The sequence below is a fragment of the Rattus norvegicus genome, chromosome 1 (assembly GCF_021556685.1).
Source record: "Rattus norvegicus strain SHRSP/BbbUtx chromosome 1, alternate assembly SHRSP_T2T, whole genome shotgun sequence".
Lineage (NCBI taxonomy): Eukaryota > Metazoa > Chordata > Mammalia > Rodentia > Muridae > Rattus > Rattus norvegicus.
This window is the reverse complement of record NC_141534.1, coordinates 10021370-10035958: the sequence shown is the minus strand read 5'-3', so window position 1 is coordinate 10035958 and position 14589 is coordinate 10021370. Positions and strand designations below refer to the sequence as shown.

At 39.4% G+C, this 14589-nt stretch overlaps 1 protein-coding gene across 6 annotated transcripts in view; it reads left to right on the top strand.

Annotated features, from left to right (window-relative positions):
• Adgrg6 (adhesion G protein-coupled receptor G6) overlaps positions 1–14589 on the top strand; it is a 149728-nt gene that overhangs the window by 101259 nt on the left and 33880 nt on the right. For all 6 annotated transcript variants that reach the window (XM_087554502.1, XM_087554481.1, XM_087554492.1 and 3 more), the window contains 8 exon segments: positions 2230–2372; positions 5102–5213; positions 6196–6251; positions 6802–7012; positions 8005–8176; positions 9672–9812; positions 12058–12177; positions 13576–13621. In XM_087554502.1, coding sequence (XP_087410628.1) covers positions 2230–2372; positions 5102–5213; positions 6196–6251; positions 6802–7012; positions 8005–8176; positions 9672–9812; positions 12058–12177; positions 13576–13621 — 1001 coding nt within the window.

Sequence of the window (14589 nt, the reverse complement as noted above, 5' to 3'; positions counted from 1 at the left end):
GGAGTGAGACCAGTTCCCTTCCTTAGGAGCTGAGCATCCCACCAGCTTCCTCACAAAGGTTCCTATTTACTGATAACACTAGACATCAGCTACAGTGGGTGTGTGTCAGCATCTCAGAAGCGCTTGCACAAAAGACATTTAAATAAATAAAATCTCCATTTCCTGGTCTTTCAAACCACTGAATAAATTTCACAGAAAATTATAGGGCAAACGAATCAATCTTACTTGTGGGAAAATACATTTACTTGGTTTTCCTTTGTTAAAAATTCTCAGCATTGTCTTTTTTTATAGCTTCCCCCTCTTTTCAAAAACCCATTCTCTGCTGCTCTCGTGCTCACTGACAAGGCTTTGTGGTCTCTCTCCTAGTTTTCCTTTTGCACAGTCTACTCTATTTCTTTCCGCAAGCTCTTCCTTTCAATTCACTCTGGCAGTTCCAGCATCAGATAATGCTGTTGCATTTCACTGCTTGGACAGGCAGGGAACCTGAAACCAGAGTGTCTGGCTTATACCAATAACGAATGGCTGGTAGTAACAGAGATAGACCTTGACCGTTGTAGAACCATAGAGTTGTGTCTGTTTCCAGATGGGAAAGAAAAATAACACAGATAAGGATTGCAAAAATGTGGGCTACTTCTTGAATGGTTCGTGTTATTCATGTATCGAATACACCCACAATAATGCATTGGAATGTTCCCACGAATCATTAGGGTGCTGTCCTGGACATGGTTGTGAGCTCTCAGGAACCAGAGTGGCAATGCTTTTCTTCTGACAGCCATTTAATCAAAGACACCTTATCATATGCCATTTAGAAAGTGATCAGGGCTTCACTGTACACCATGTGTCCACATCTATGCTAGCCTCGTGCTGAAGTCTGGCTTATGTGTGAGTGTGTAGTAATGGATCGTTTTTAGAAGTAAAAGCCTTTGAGAGAAGAGCGTGCCACTTTGTCCTTGAGATTTGTCCTTGAGGACAGGCTGTGTAGCTACTACATCTAACCCTTGAACAATAAATACTTTCCTTATTCCTTATTCTTCTTTTAGTATCACAAATGTGCTAGTTCTGTATATACTTCTATTCTTACAGACAAAGTTTCATAAGTGGAATGTGCCATCCTCTGTGCTTTGAGGATGTAATACCTTCTCTTCTCGTGAGCGAGTGAATAGCAACCAATCTAGACGATAAGAGTATTTTTCTTCAGAGTAGGGAGGAAATACAAATGCAGCACTGTCACGTAAAGCACTAAAAAATTCTCCTTTGCCTGACAAAATAACATCCAATACCTTCACCTCAATACTGAATTTTACCTTTGGATTTTTGCTATTGGTAAAAACTGTGGTGATAGCCTAGCTGTATGTTTTGACGGGGCTTTTAAAATCTACTCTTTTATTCCTACATTTTTTTTGATTCCTACATTCCTTTGATTCAGAAAAATTCCAAGCTCATAAATTCTACAACCATTTGCAGCATCATAGTAGTCAAACCGTATATTTTTAGTGTTCCTTTTACACGTTTCCACCATACAGAGCACTTGTAAAAAGCTCCATATACGGCCATGCATTTTATTTGTAAAAATAATACAACAATTTCAATACAATGATTCAATTTTTTTATCTGAAATTTTAAGTTTTGTGTATACAGAAACAAAAAGAAGAATTAAGTTTACTATATCCTCTTTTGAGTTGAGTAGATACTGTAAGTATTATTATATAATATATGAGCTGTTGATATTAAAATATCAATATTTCCGAAAAATACTGGGGTGCCATTATAAAATTCTAAGGGGACTATCTTGTAAAATCTATTCCAGGTAGTGTGAACATTGTAGTTTGTACCATAGAGAAAGGCCAAGACTCCTTCATTGAGCTTTTCAGTTTCCATGTGTCCTTGTGTCTGGCTTACAGTTTAAAGAACTTCAGTCCATTATCATCATGGCAGGAACAAGAGCAGCATCCAGGCAGACATGGTGCTGGAAGAGCTGAGAATTCTGTTATCTTGATCAAAAAGCTTTCTTCCGCAGTGGATGGCGCTTTGAGCACAGGATCTCAAAGGCCCAGCCCAACCGTGACACACTTCCTCCAACAAGGCCACACCTCCTAATAGCACCATTTCTCCAGGGCCAAGCTTAATCAAACCACCGCATATGGCACTCATGTTCTATTTCTCCCACCAAAAAAGTCCAAGTCAGTGAGCAACCGAGGAACACTGTTCTCTCTGATATCTTTTTTCTAGGTTGGTGCTCTGGGCCCTTCTAGTCTACAATGCTACCAATAATGTCAGCCTGAATGGAGAGATGATTGAACAAAAGCTTTCAGCAAATAACGCATCACTAGAGGATGGCATAAGGCTGTGCAAAGTGGACGTGAAGCAGCTGGGTACGTGAGTTCAGCTTATGTGATTTACACATGCAGAGTTAACTAGGTCTCTCTCTCTGTCTCTCGGTCTCTCTCTCTCTGTCTCTCTCTGTCTCTCTGTCTCTCTGTCTCTCTCTCTCTCTCTCTCTCTCTCACACACACACACACACACACACACACACACACACACACACATCTTCTGTTATCTATCCGCGAAAAGTATATTTTTAATGATAACATTTTGTTATATGGAGTCTGTTAAAAATGTGTAACATTACATTAAAGATTATCTCAATACCTTGGAATCTTAGGGAATGAAGGAAGCAAACTGTTTTTCTTATCTTTTCTCATCCTAAAAGGAGCAAAGTACCAGAATAACCTTGACTATCTTTGGCTTCCATTTATGGGATTAAAAAGCTGTCTATATGCATTTATAAGTACTCTCATGAAATAGCTAATGAAGATAAGGTCTTTATTATAAAACATTTCTTACTGTTGTGTTCTCTCTCTGTGAATGATGCTATTGCCTTCACAGGATCAAGCCGGGAATCTTGAACAGAGAATCAGTTCTCAGCAACACACCTTCCCCATCCTAAGCTCCCATGATACATGCGAGCCAGCCTGTCTTCTCCCAAGCACCCATGCTTTCATAGCTAGATTGTGTACACACCTTTTACTGTAATGACCCACTCACCTTCACCAACATAACTTCAGTGATAGCCACAAAACCACCTCTCCTTAGAGGCCTTTTCTGAAATCATCATATGGAATAGACATCGTCATGGTTTAGTCTTTGCATCAGATTGTTAAGAAACCTTGTTCCTCACATACCTTAGAAGAGAATACTCTCTTATTGGGCTTAGCTACATTCTTATTCATGTTTTCTTTAAATATTTTGATCTTTAACATGCAATGGCATCTTATTTTTAAAAGAAAAAAAATGCTTGGCCACGAGCACGTAATAATTGTTGGATGAATGAATGAATGGATGGGTCTTAATGGTATATACGTTTACAAACAAATATTTAAAACCATATGCAACAAAAGTAATTGCTCTGGTGTTAGTCTAGGAGCAGTTATATTCTCACTAGGGATTTTCATAGAAATCAGGACAAAAGAAGATCTTGCTGCTTTGCCTCTGGTGTACTAGGAAGCTGAAGTACTCTTCACACCCTCCACCCCCTGAGCTTGCAAACAACCAAGGCCAGATCCAGTGTGATAAATGACCATGTCTGCAAATACCTGTAACAGAGACCATGGACACGTGTAAACGGTAGCCACAGTCGAGAAGTACTAAACAGTATCTGGGGCTCTGTGGAAGTACATGATTTCTCACAAGCAGGCTTCCATAGAACTCCCGTTTCACACATGAAGGTCGCTGCAAAGAAGCACAGTAACAAATGGCAGGAAAGATAAGAGTGCACACCCTTGAGGGACCAGCCCCATCTGTCCTCAAGGGCTAGACAATCTTAGGACAGCCTTCTGTGCATACCTGGGTATTTAACTTATACTGGTCCTTTGATATTGTTTTATAGGTTTGTCTAGAAGTGACTCTTTGAACAAAGGGTTGTTGCATTGGAAAATGAAAGCTTAAAACCTCCTAAATTCAAAAGGCAGTTTGGAAGGTCATTTGAATTTCCAGTTGGTTCCCATTCATTCTCAGAAAGACTTGCTGTTTCTTTAGCACTTGGAAGGTTCTATTGGGGGGCTGGAGAGATGGCTCAGTGGTTAAGAGCACTGACTGCTCTTCCAGACGTCTTGAGTTCAAATCCCAGCAACCACATGGTGGCTCACAACCATCTGTAATGGGATCTGATGCCCTCTTCTGGTGTGTCTGAAGAGAGCAACAGTGTACTCACATACATAAAATAAATAAATCTTAAAAAAAAAAAGAAAGGTTTTATTGTGGTGGTTGGTGTCGTGCTGTGACTTTAACACTTTCAGTGATAAAATCTGAATCATATTTGCTATTGCAATGATGTAGAGCAGTGGTGCTCAACCTTCCTAACTCTGTGACCCCTAATACAGTTTCTCACCTTATGGCCACCCCCAACCATAACATTTTCATTGCTATTTCATGACTGTAATTTTGTTACTCCTCTGAATTTTAATGTGAATATTTGATATGCACGATATTTGGTATGCAACCCCTGTGAAAGGTTCGCTTGACCCTGGAAGGTCACGACCCGCAGGTTGAGAACCACTGACCTAGAGTATTTTCACACAAAGAGTGGAAGAGTTTGGAGAAAGAGATAAGACAGGTGAAGCTGGCTTGTCGAAACTTCCTTGGTTTTTCTTTCCCAGTAAGCATGTGGGACGTGTACACCACAAGAACAGCTTAGCCAGGAAGCATTGCGTGCACAGCTTGATCCTCCTTCCCCCGTTTTAAGCTGATTACAGCACATTTTGAAATTTTCAGGTTGGTTCTCAATCCCTGCCCTACTTATTCTCTGAATGTCATTCCTTTACTAATATGTAGTTAATGGTTCACAGGAATGAGCACATACATTTCATTACTACACAATGTCCTTTTATTATCAGATGGTTTTGGTAAAGTATTATAATTTTTGTCTCAAAGGTATGCATGTCCTTGCCAACTTTGGAAAATTCTAAATATAAAACACTGGTTATTTTGGTAGTATATAAATAGTTACTAAATTCCCGGGACTGTCATTGGTTTTCATTCTCTACCTTTAACTTCAGAAAATTAAGGGCTGGTCTATCTCATAATAGCTCTCACTTTCTTCTAGGTATGTGTAACACATTGGGGGATCCAGAAGGCTTCAAGTGGACAGCCATTTCTCCCTCTGTCTACAAACAACCCTGTCCAAACAAGCCTGGCTTCTTTATGATGCGGACATGGTAATTCTTCCTTTGACTTTTGACTAGCCACGTGTCTGAGTTTATGATCCCTGTCATAGCTGTACTCATTCCTTGTGTTGATTTGAGAAGCAAGACAAGAATCACACACATGTGGGTGGATAGATATGAGGAAATAAATATTACCTACAAGGCTGCTTTCCTCCGAACAGTGAGTTAATCCGATTCTCCCCAAGAAAAGATTGAGAAAATTGGAAAGCCAAAGTGGGGCTCTACCGCAAAAGAACCCTGCAGCCAACTCGGTCTCGGAGCATGCATCAAAACCTCCATGACTTCTTATCCATTTGGGGGAAGAGAGAATTGGCAGGAGGGGAACAAAGATCAGATCCAGGTTGGGCAGCCTGTTGACACAGACTGCCAAGACACAAGAATTCCCTGCATGTCTAATAAACCTTAGATGAGACCGTTGCATGGATTGGCCAAACCACTCTACATATCTCGTCCTCCACCCTCTGCCTGGGGCCCAGTTAGTTCTTTCTGGGACTCAGGAACAGAAAGTGCCTAAGTGTGAGTCTCCGGCATCCAGGGCTGTGTTTGACACTTGCTGTGGAGAAGAGAGAAGTGCTCTAAGATTTATGGACGCAGGTTTGAAATGTGGCCCTACCTCTTCCTGGCTCAAGGTCTTGGGAAAATTCCTTGGCTTCTCTAAAATGCATTTCCTCTTTTACAAACGTGGATTGAAATCTACTGTCTAGAGTTATGTGAAATTGAAATTTGAGTTTTCCAGTAAAGGTCCTTAAAGCAGCACTTGACAGTGTATGTGAGGCCAGGATGCAGGAGGTAGTCAGTACTTCCCTTCGAGAGGGCAAACTACTGACTGGTTTCCCAATAGGGATTCCTACCGTCGTTTATAGCATTCTTTTCAAAGGGAATCTAGCTGAAAATGAACAGTTGCCTTTGTTAATTGTGATTTTATTAATGTCGCATATTTAAATGCCACTTTGTTGTTTGGTAATTATTACAGCCTCTGTAACGAAACATCCACCTTCTGGGGCCCCATCGATGCCTCCAACTGTTCAAGTGAGTTCAATCTGTCTTCCCTCGCCAAAGGCATAGTGACATGACCTCATCATAGTGAAGGCTTTATTCTCTTCAGATGTGATGTTCGCTGTGCGGTATTACTGTAATATTAAAACTAGAGCAAATGAATCTTCCATGTATTTTAGTAAGAAAATCATAGATTTCTGCATATTAGCTTTGTGTTATATTTATAACCTAGGGAAATAAAACTGTTAAGAAAATTACACGGAATATTTAAAAGTAATGTGCGAATTGCTACTTCTATCGATTTTTCCCATATTTCTGCATTATTTTTAAAGTGGAAAGCATGTACTTAGCAACTTCAAGGTGACATTGATCCATCTCAATCATTTGTATCCCTATACCACAACTTCATACTTAAGAAATCTGTCCCTTAGTGTAAAGAAGTATTACCTTATAAAGGTGGGGGAGGGGAGTGCATGGAATGCCCACTTCCTCCAGTTGTATAATAAACTATTTATACCATCTATTCCTAGAAATGTCCCAGGTCCCCAGGCATGCGTCATGTTGTTTCTCTCCCTCCTTCTAGGACAATCAAACGAAGTGGCCAATGAGATTTTAGACTTAACTGGGGATGGACAGAACCTCACCTCGGCTAACATTAACAGCATTGTAGAACAGGTCAAGCGTATCGTGAACAAAGAAGAAAACATCGACAGAACCCTTGGTTCCACTCTCATGAATATATTTTCTAACATCTTAAGCAGTTCAGATAGCAATTTGCTTGAGTCTTCTACTGAGTAAGTATCCCTTCCCTGCCTGTTCTGACAACATTCCCTCTCTCCACATGCTGTGTCCTCACACTCCATAATTCATGACTCTGAGATGCATAGGTGTTTCCCAAGGTCAGTTATGAAGGAAATGCTAAAGCTCTCTATTTTGGAAGGAAGTATAATTTACAAAGTAATTAGACTTTCTAATATAAAGTCCCCCAAAGCATACCCGCTATGTTGCAATATATTTTCATTCTAAAACTGTGGCTATCTGGGATTATTGTAACAGTGAGCCTGCTGTTCTATACAGTTCTGTGAATTTCTAAAATGAAAACGCTTAGGACAGGTATAATCTTATTTCTTTGTACTTTATTTCTACTTGTTATTGACATTGGGGTCTTTAATTTCTTCTCTTTCCTTCCTTTAAGTAATATTTCTTTGGTTAAGATGTATTTGTTAGCCTGTTCTTTAGGTTATCTGATCGCTACTGAATTCATTGCAAACGCTTTTGCAGAATCTTTTGGTTTCTCAAATAATATCTTTGGAAAACAAAATTTATTCCTGTTGATTGCCCTTAAGATGGTACAGTTGGACTGGAGAGATGGCTCAGTGGTTAAGAGCACTGAATGCTCATCCAGAGGTCCTGAGTTCAAATCCCAGCAACCACACAGCAGCTTGCAACTGTCTGTAACTCCTGTTCCAGGGGATCTAACATCTTTATATGGACACACATGCAGGCAAAACACCAAAGGACATAAAATTGCTATTAATAATAATAATGGTAGTGGTGATGATGATGATGATGATGATGATTATGAGACAGTACAGTTTCCTTGAGGATGAATCAATTACTGTCATTCTATGTTTTAGCTGATAACATTGGGGTTTGCGATTTTTTTTATGACTGTATGCACTAAGATCAAAGAACTTAAAGATAATTTCCTTATTAGAGTTTTCTTGTGTGACAAGTACCTAAAACACGGTTTAATCTAACAGTGATGTCATTTTCACTTCTTTAGAGCTTTAAAAACAATTGATGAGCTTGCCTTCAAAATAGACCTGAATAGCACCCCACACGTGAATATTGAGACACAGAATTTGGCCCTTGGAGTCTCATCCCTGATGCCAGGAACCAATGCACCTTCAAATTTTAGCATTGGCCTTCCAAGCAATAATGATTCATATTTCCAGGTAACAAATCCATGTTTGTTTTCATTTTAACCAACTAATGAGACAGAACAAATTTACTGGCTCCTTAATATTAGATACTTAAGGAAGTCTGGGTCTATGAGATGGCAGATAACTCTGAATGTTGGCTAAAATGGCATTGGCATCTGTAGGTAAAATAGAAATAAGTATAGGAGGTAATGTTTCATAGCCTAGACGATGAAGTGTACCTTCTAAAGGATGTGAGAAGATGCTAAATGTTAGGGCATGAGTACAGACCGCCATGTTGGAAGTATGGGTTGGGAGCCAGTTTAAAGAGATAAAAGTCATATTACCAACCTTCCGGTGGGAAGTGGCATAGGAGAAGCCTTCTCCTTGCCACCAATTCTTGTACTGGACTTTAGTAGTCCAGGAAATACATATTAAAAACAATTCTGGGCCTTGTCCTTGAGCTTCTAAGATGATAGGCTCTGTGTGGGGCTCTGGCATGTGTAGATTAGTTACGTGCTCCGTGACTGCTGCTCTTGGGATCATGTGTTTCAAAGCCACAAGGTAGAGGCTCTGCAGCAGCCAAGGACAAGATGAGGCTGGACAAGTAATCTGGGGCTTGAGTGACCCCTTCGGGTCTGTTAAAGTCACAGCTCGGCTAGTGACTTCCAAGTGCCTACCTTATTCCAGTCAGTGTTGGCAAGCACAATGAACCCAATAAATGCAACACCATTCCTAATCTGTGAGGGGATCTCAGTGGAATATAATTGGTTGTTTCGTTTTTACCTCTTAAGATAAATCACAATGAAAAGAGAAAAAGGTCTAGGCATGAGATACAAGCAAGACTCTTTTGTTCTTTTTAGATTAAGGGTCTGGGGACTTGCCAGGGGTTTCCCTATTTGAACAGTACAAGCTCCACTAGTGTCATCTCATACTATGAAGACAGACAATCTCTAAGGCCTGAATTATCGTTTGAAGGAAAATCATACCTGAGGCTGTTCTTAGTCTAGCTGTTTTTCAGTCTGTAGTCCATAAAGCAACCAGGGCGAGTGTCAAAAACGACTGAGTTGTTCTGTGTAACTCTTCCCCATCCCAAGTATGTCCCTCTGCACTTGTCTTATTACAAATGAAGGTCATGATTTCAAAGCAAGACAAAAACAGATATTGTCTCTTTACAGAGATAACTGATCTCTGACATTAAACAAGTTTGGATTGAGCCCATAGTCTATGGAGAAGGACATCAAAATCTGACACTTTAAAATCTCACTCTCGTTCTTGAAAAATATTCACTGGTCTCTAGCATTGTGGATGTGCTTTAGAATCAAACTATTCTTGTTTCAACTCCAAATGCCATCTCTGCATCTGAGTACCAGAGACTTAACCAGGAATTCCAGACTTCTGCAGAGGTCAAGGCCAACACTGCCACTTTATATTGTGGTCCTTGCCATGTTCTGTCATCTGACTCAGCCTGGGGACTGGGCTACCATTACCCTCACGATGACTATTCTACCACTGCGTTTGTGTGTGCCAGATGGACTTCGAGAATGGACAGGCAGACCCATTGGCATCTGTGATTTTGCCTCCAAATTTGCTTGAGAATTTAAGTCCTGAGGATTCCATATTGGTGAGAAGAGCACAGTTCACTTTCTTCAACAAAACTGGACTTTTCCAGGTGAGAACTCATTGAATTTATTTAGTTTCCCAATTTTAAATGAACTATCTTTGCTCAGAGGTTAAAACATTCAGATTCCTTTGAAATACACCAACAGTTATAGAAAAATTAACCTACTATATTTTCTAAATTAAAAAATAATATAAATGTTTAAATATTTTATTCAAATAATCTCTCATCTAACAGTATGTACTTACTTGAGTTTTAAAAATAAATATCAGGCTAAGATGTATTATCTAATGAGAACTTGAGTTAGTTATGATGCTACTATTTATTATTTGTTAATCCTTTTGTTCTCCAGACCCTGAGGCCTCTAGAGTTAAAGCATTTGTGCACCAAAGGAAAGGATTTTTTTTAACTCAGCAGGAAGCACCTTTTACATAATGAGCGGCATTCTTGGCTTTAATCATTTTTCCCATTAGTATTTCAAATGACCTTTGGCATTCTCATATCCGCAGAGTAGGGTGGCATTGTGCTAAGCACATATTATCATTTTTATTGGCATCAGCTCAGATACTAGATGGTCCACTGCCAGCAAACACTAGTGACCCTGGGTTGCCTTTATGAGGCCAACCCCATCGAGAGCGTTTTGCTGGATCCTTTCTTTAGAAGAAGAGTTACCAGTTAAATTCAAGATATTAGTGTTTGTTCAGCCTTGTGCCCTGTGCAGAAGAGCATTTTGAGTCTCAGGTTCATAGGAATGTTTCTCGTATGGCCATTCCATACCCACTCAGTTAAAGGAGGAGAAAACGACTGGGCCTATTGCCACACTTCTGTAATCCCAGTACTTGGGAAGCAGAAGGAAAGAGAAGGAGAGGGAGAGATAAACAGGGATAGAGAAAGAGAGAGAATAAGAGAGATAGAGATGTAGAGAGAGGGGTGGGACAAAGGAAACGAATATGGGAAAATGTAATTCCAAAATTTTAGACATTTTATCTGCAAATTGTTTAGAAACTGGTTTTTAAAATATTATGTATAATATAAATGGAACCTTGACTTTTCTACAAACTTGGAGTTAGGAACCAGCTCAGCTTCCTCAGGCTTGATGAAATGTGTCTTGTCTTCAGCAGTAGGACCTTATCAGTTTGTGGAGAGTGATCTGTAGCTTTGACAATAGCCTGCGTTAATTGGGGTTTCCATGAGCACCCCTTAGCCAATAACTCAAGAAAAATAGCCTTTTCTGGAACTGCAAGTTTTTGCTTTGTAGTGTAACATGTCTAATTAGTGTTTTGTTTCCTTATTACTTGGGGACTCCATTTACATTTCTTTCATATGTGCATATATTTTAGGAGGCTTCTACAGTAGTACAATTTTAGAATTTTGAAAGTAAACTAACATATAGATGGATAGATAGATATAGATATAGACATAGATATAACATAAAACAAACAAAAAACCAGTAAAAGGTTTGTATATTATCCCCATGCTCTAGAAATAATAGGAGCATTTTCAATATGTGCTGGTCACCCCCAACCCAAGTCAACTGTGTTGATAGTAATGGACACAAAAAATTAATCAAAACCTCTACTTTACAATTATATTTGAAATTTAGGAGATTGTCCAATTATTTTTCATACAACTGGCTTATAAACTGTGGCATAGAGACATTCAAGTTTGACAAGAAAACAAGAATGAAAGAGAAAACCAGAGAACTTGCTAGAAAGACAAATAGGTGCTCCAATTCATTGGAAAACACAGATCCAGGGACTTTTCTGGCCACTTAATTTCTCTGTGAAATCTTCAGCTGCTGTCAAGTCCAAAAGACTAAAAGGCAGATGTTCTGAGAAGGACTTTAGTCCAACCAAATTCAACCGATGGTAAACATATCAGGCTGTTGGCATGGGTATAAATGATGAATCGCTTTTTAATTTTTATACTGTAAATAATTTCATCTGTTTTCTAGAGTTGGGAAATGATCTCATTGTTTCACAGCTCCTTATGAGTATGTATGATTGATGAGTTTGTATTGTTTCAGTTGTCAATTGGCTTGCATCATCCCAGTGATGGAGAATAGAGCACTTCGAACAATCCCTTATAATGCTGCTTCGTGCTGTGCACTCAATATATTTGTTGTAATAAGGGAAATAGCAGAGACCCTTCAGGAAAGCCAGCAATTGGAAGTCATAAACAGGATGTTCTAGAATTGAAGATCTTAAGTGTAAAAGTTGCTGACTGTTTGCTTATTTTGGAGCATGAAAGTGTGTGCTTATGACTTGTGCACGCAATCTGTTCTTTTCTTTAAAAGGATGTTGGATCTCAAAGAAAAATCCTAGTGAGTTATGTGATGGCGTGCAGCATTGGAAACATTACTATCCAGAATCTGAAAGATCCGGTTCAAATCAAAATCAAACATACCAGGACACAGGTAAGAAAATGCCACAGGTAGTGGTTGGGGAGTGCACATTATCTCAGATAATGGTAAATGACAGAGAACCATGATAACACATTTTATTCAGATGACAACCATCCTCTAGAAGGGAGATGGGCTGGTCAGATAGGTAGGCACCATGAATGGCAGCATCCAATAGTGTTGGATGGTACCCTAGGATCAGAAGAGAATGGAAATGATCAAGAAGGCTACTGTTTTTAATAAAGTGCCTGACACAAATACAAGGACACAGACACAGTTTTTGACAGGAGTTGTGATTGTCTTCTTCTTAATTTTAAAGTCAAAAGTAATTACAACTGAGGAAACTCAAAGGACAACTGGAGAGAGTAGACTTGTCCTTTGGGAGATGTGCAGTGGCTTAAGATGTTGCCAAGTTTAGCATTCTTACCTCAGGACCTTCTCTGTTCTCCACTTCTGTGCTACAGAAAGATGTCCTATCCTTTTCAGCTCACAAACAAGTGTATTCACTTTTATAGAGCTTCTTAGTAATGGTCTCACAATTACCAGGCAGGATGTGAGCAGGCCGATAATAGCTGAGGATCTGGAGTTGGAACACTGAATTCACTACCCCTTATCACGAAGCCTCAGAGACCTCCTTACTCATCTTCGGTCTTATTTGCCTCAGCATCCACAAAGGAAGACTTGTTTATTCCCCAGAGTGAAACACACTTAGTAGAACTTACGATCTTTTAAGTAGATAGTTCATTTGCATTAATTTGTCAACAGTAGCGACCATCCACTAGTTTATTTAATTTACCTCAACGGAAACTCTGTCCCCATTGAACATCATTTTCCTGTTGTTACCTCCCAGGAATCTCTAGCAACCTCTATTCATTCCACTTTCCAGCAGTGGTAATTTTATTTTAAGTCACCTTAGAGAACTGTACAGTAGTTGTTCAGAAGTGGTCTCTAAGGTCAATCTGTGTTGTATCACTTGCCTGAAGGGCATTCCTTCAAAGACTGGCTGATACTCCATTGGGAGAACACACCAGATTTTATCCATTCATCCACCGATGCTCACTTGGGTTGCTTCTATTTTTTGGCTATGTTTTGTGAGTAATGCAATCTGGTGCCTAGACATATGTGAGAATTGTGAAGATGACATGAATGTTAAGTTATAAAAAGCTTGGCTAGACATGAAGAATAAGAATAGAGTCAGTATTTCATGATGGAACACAGAGTGAATGTCCTTAAGAAAAGTGAGTGTCATTCTTCCTGGGGATCCCAGTTGATGTACATTTGAAGTGTCTAGGAGAGAAGACCGACCCAAGCTGTTGACCTGGTCAAGTAGTACTGGCATGGTGGTACTGGTCAGTTGCAGCTTTAAAACAATTTAAAATATGATTTTTCATGTTTATTTTTATGTTCATCTAGGAAGTGCATCAACCTATCTGTGCCTTCTGGGATCTGAACCAAAACAGTAAGTTGTAAAATCCTGGGGGGCTTAATATAGATGAATAGAATTTCAAGTATTCAAGCACCCTCAGTCCCCTCCATTTCACCCCAAACCACAACTTAAGAGCAAGCGAGCTTCAAACTACAGTTTAGACAGCTTGGGAACCAATTCTCATTTTTAAAGTAACACTTTGTCACTACAGGAAGTAAGCATATTTGACTCACAGTCTGAGTGAACTAACCACTGCCATTCCAGTGCCACTTGCAGCTAAACATAGGCTGCTGAGGTGATTTGACACCTATAGGTCACAAAAATTATGAAGTGAGTGAAAGAGCCTACTGAAGGAAGTGATTATAAAGAACACAGATTATTTGAAAAAAAAAATGACCTCCGAAATTATATTGAGCAATCAATACAGGAAGGGACATGTAAGGAATCAACAAACTACTGGATAGAAGTGTGTGCAATCGATAAGGGATTTGTTAAAAAGAAAGCTCCTCCCAAGAGGCGTCTTCCCTATGGATCTCCCAATACCATACATATTACTAATAAATCTATCCTGGTGCCATACTGGCTCTGTCCGATGTTCTGATGACAGATGGATAGTTTAGTTGTGGTTTGTGTTTTGCCCATCTTTTGAGTTGCTGATTGACTTGCATACTTGATTAAAAATATCATCTTGTGCCAAACATATTTAAATACGTAGACAAATGTAATGCCAAGATGTCAGATAAGCTTTGTTCATGCCATTTGCCCTTGGTTTTATACTGGTAACTACTGTGTACAGCACAAAATAGGTTAAGCCCACCTCCTATTTTCATGTCTTTCTAAAAAGTTAGTCTGATCCCAGAGAGGAAAAACGTTTTGGTCTTCCGAGAGCTCATTAGCACATACTGGTGGGAAAAAAATTAGTTTTTATAGAAGTCTATTTCAAAATTTGTTAAAACTTTAATGTGAGCATCTGCAGAAGCCCCGAGGTATTTCAGTGGAGC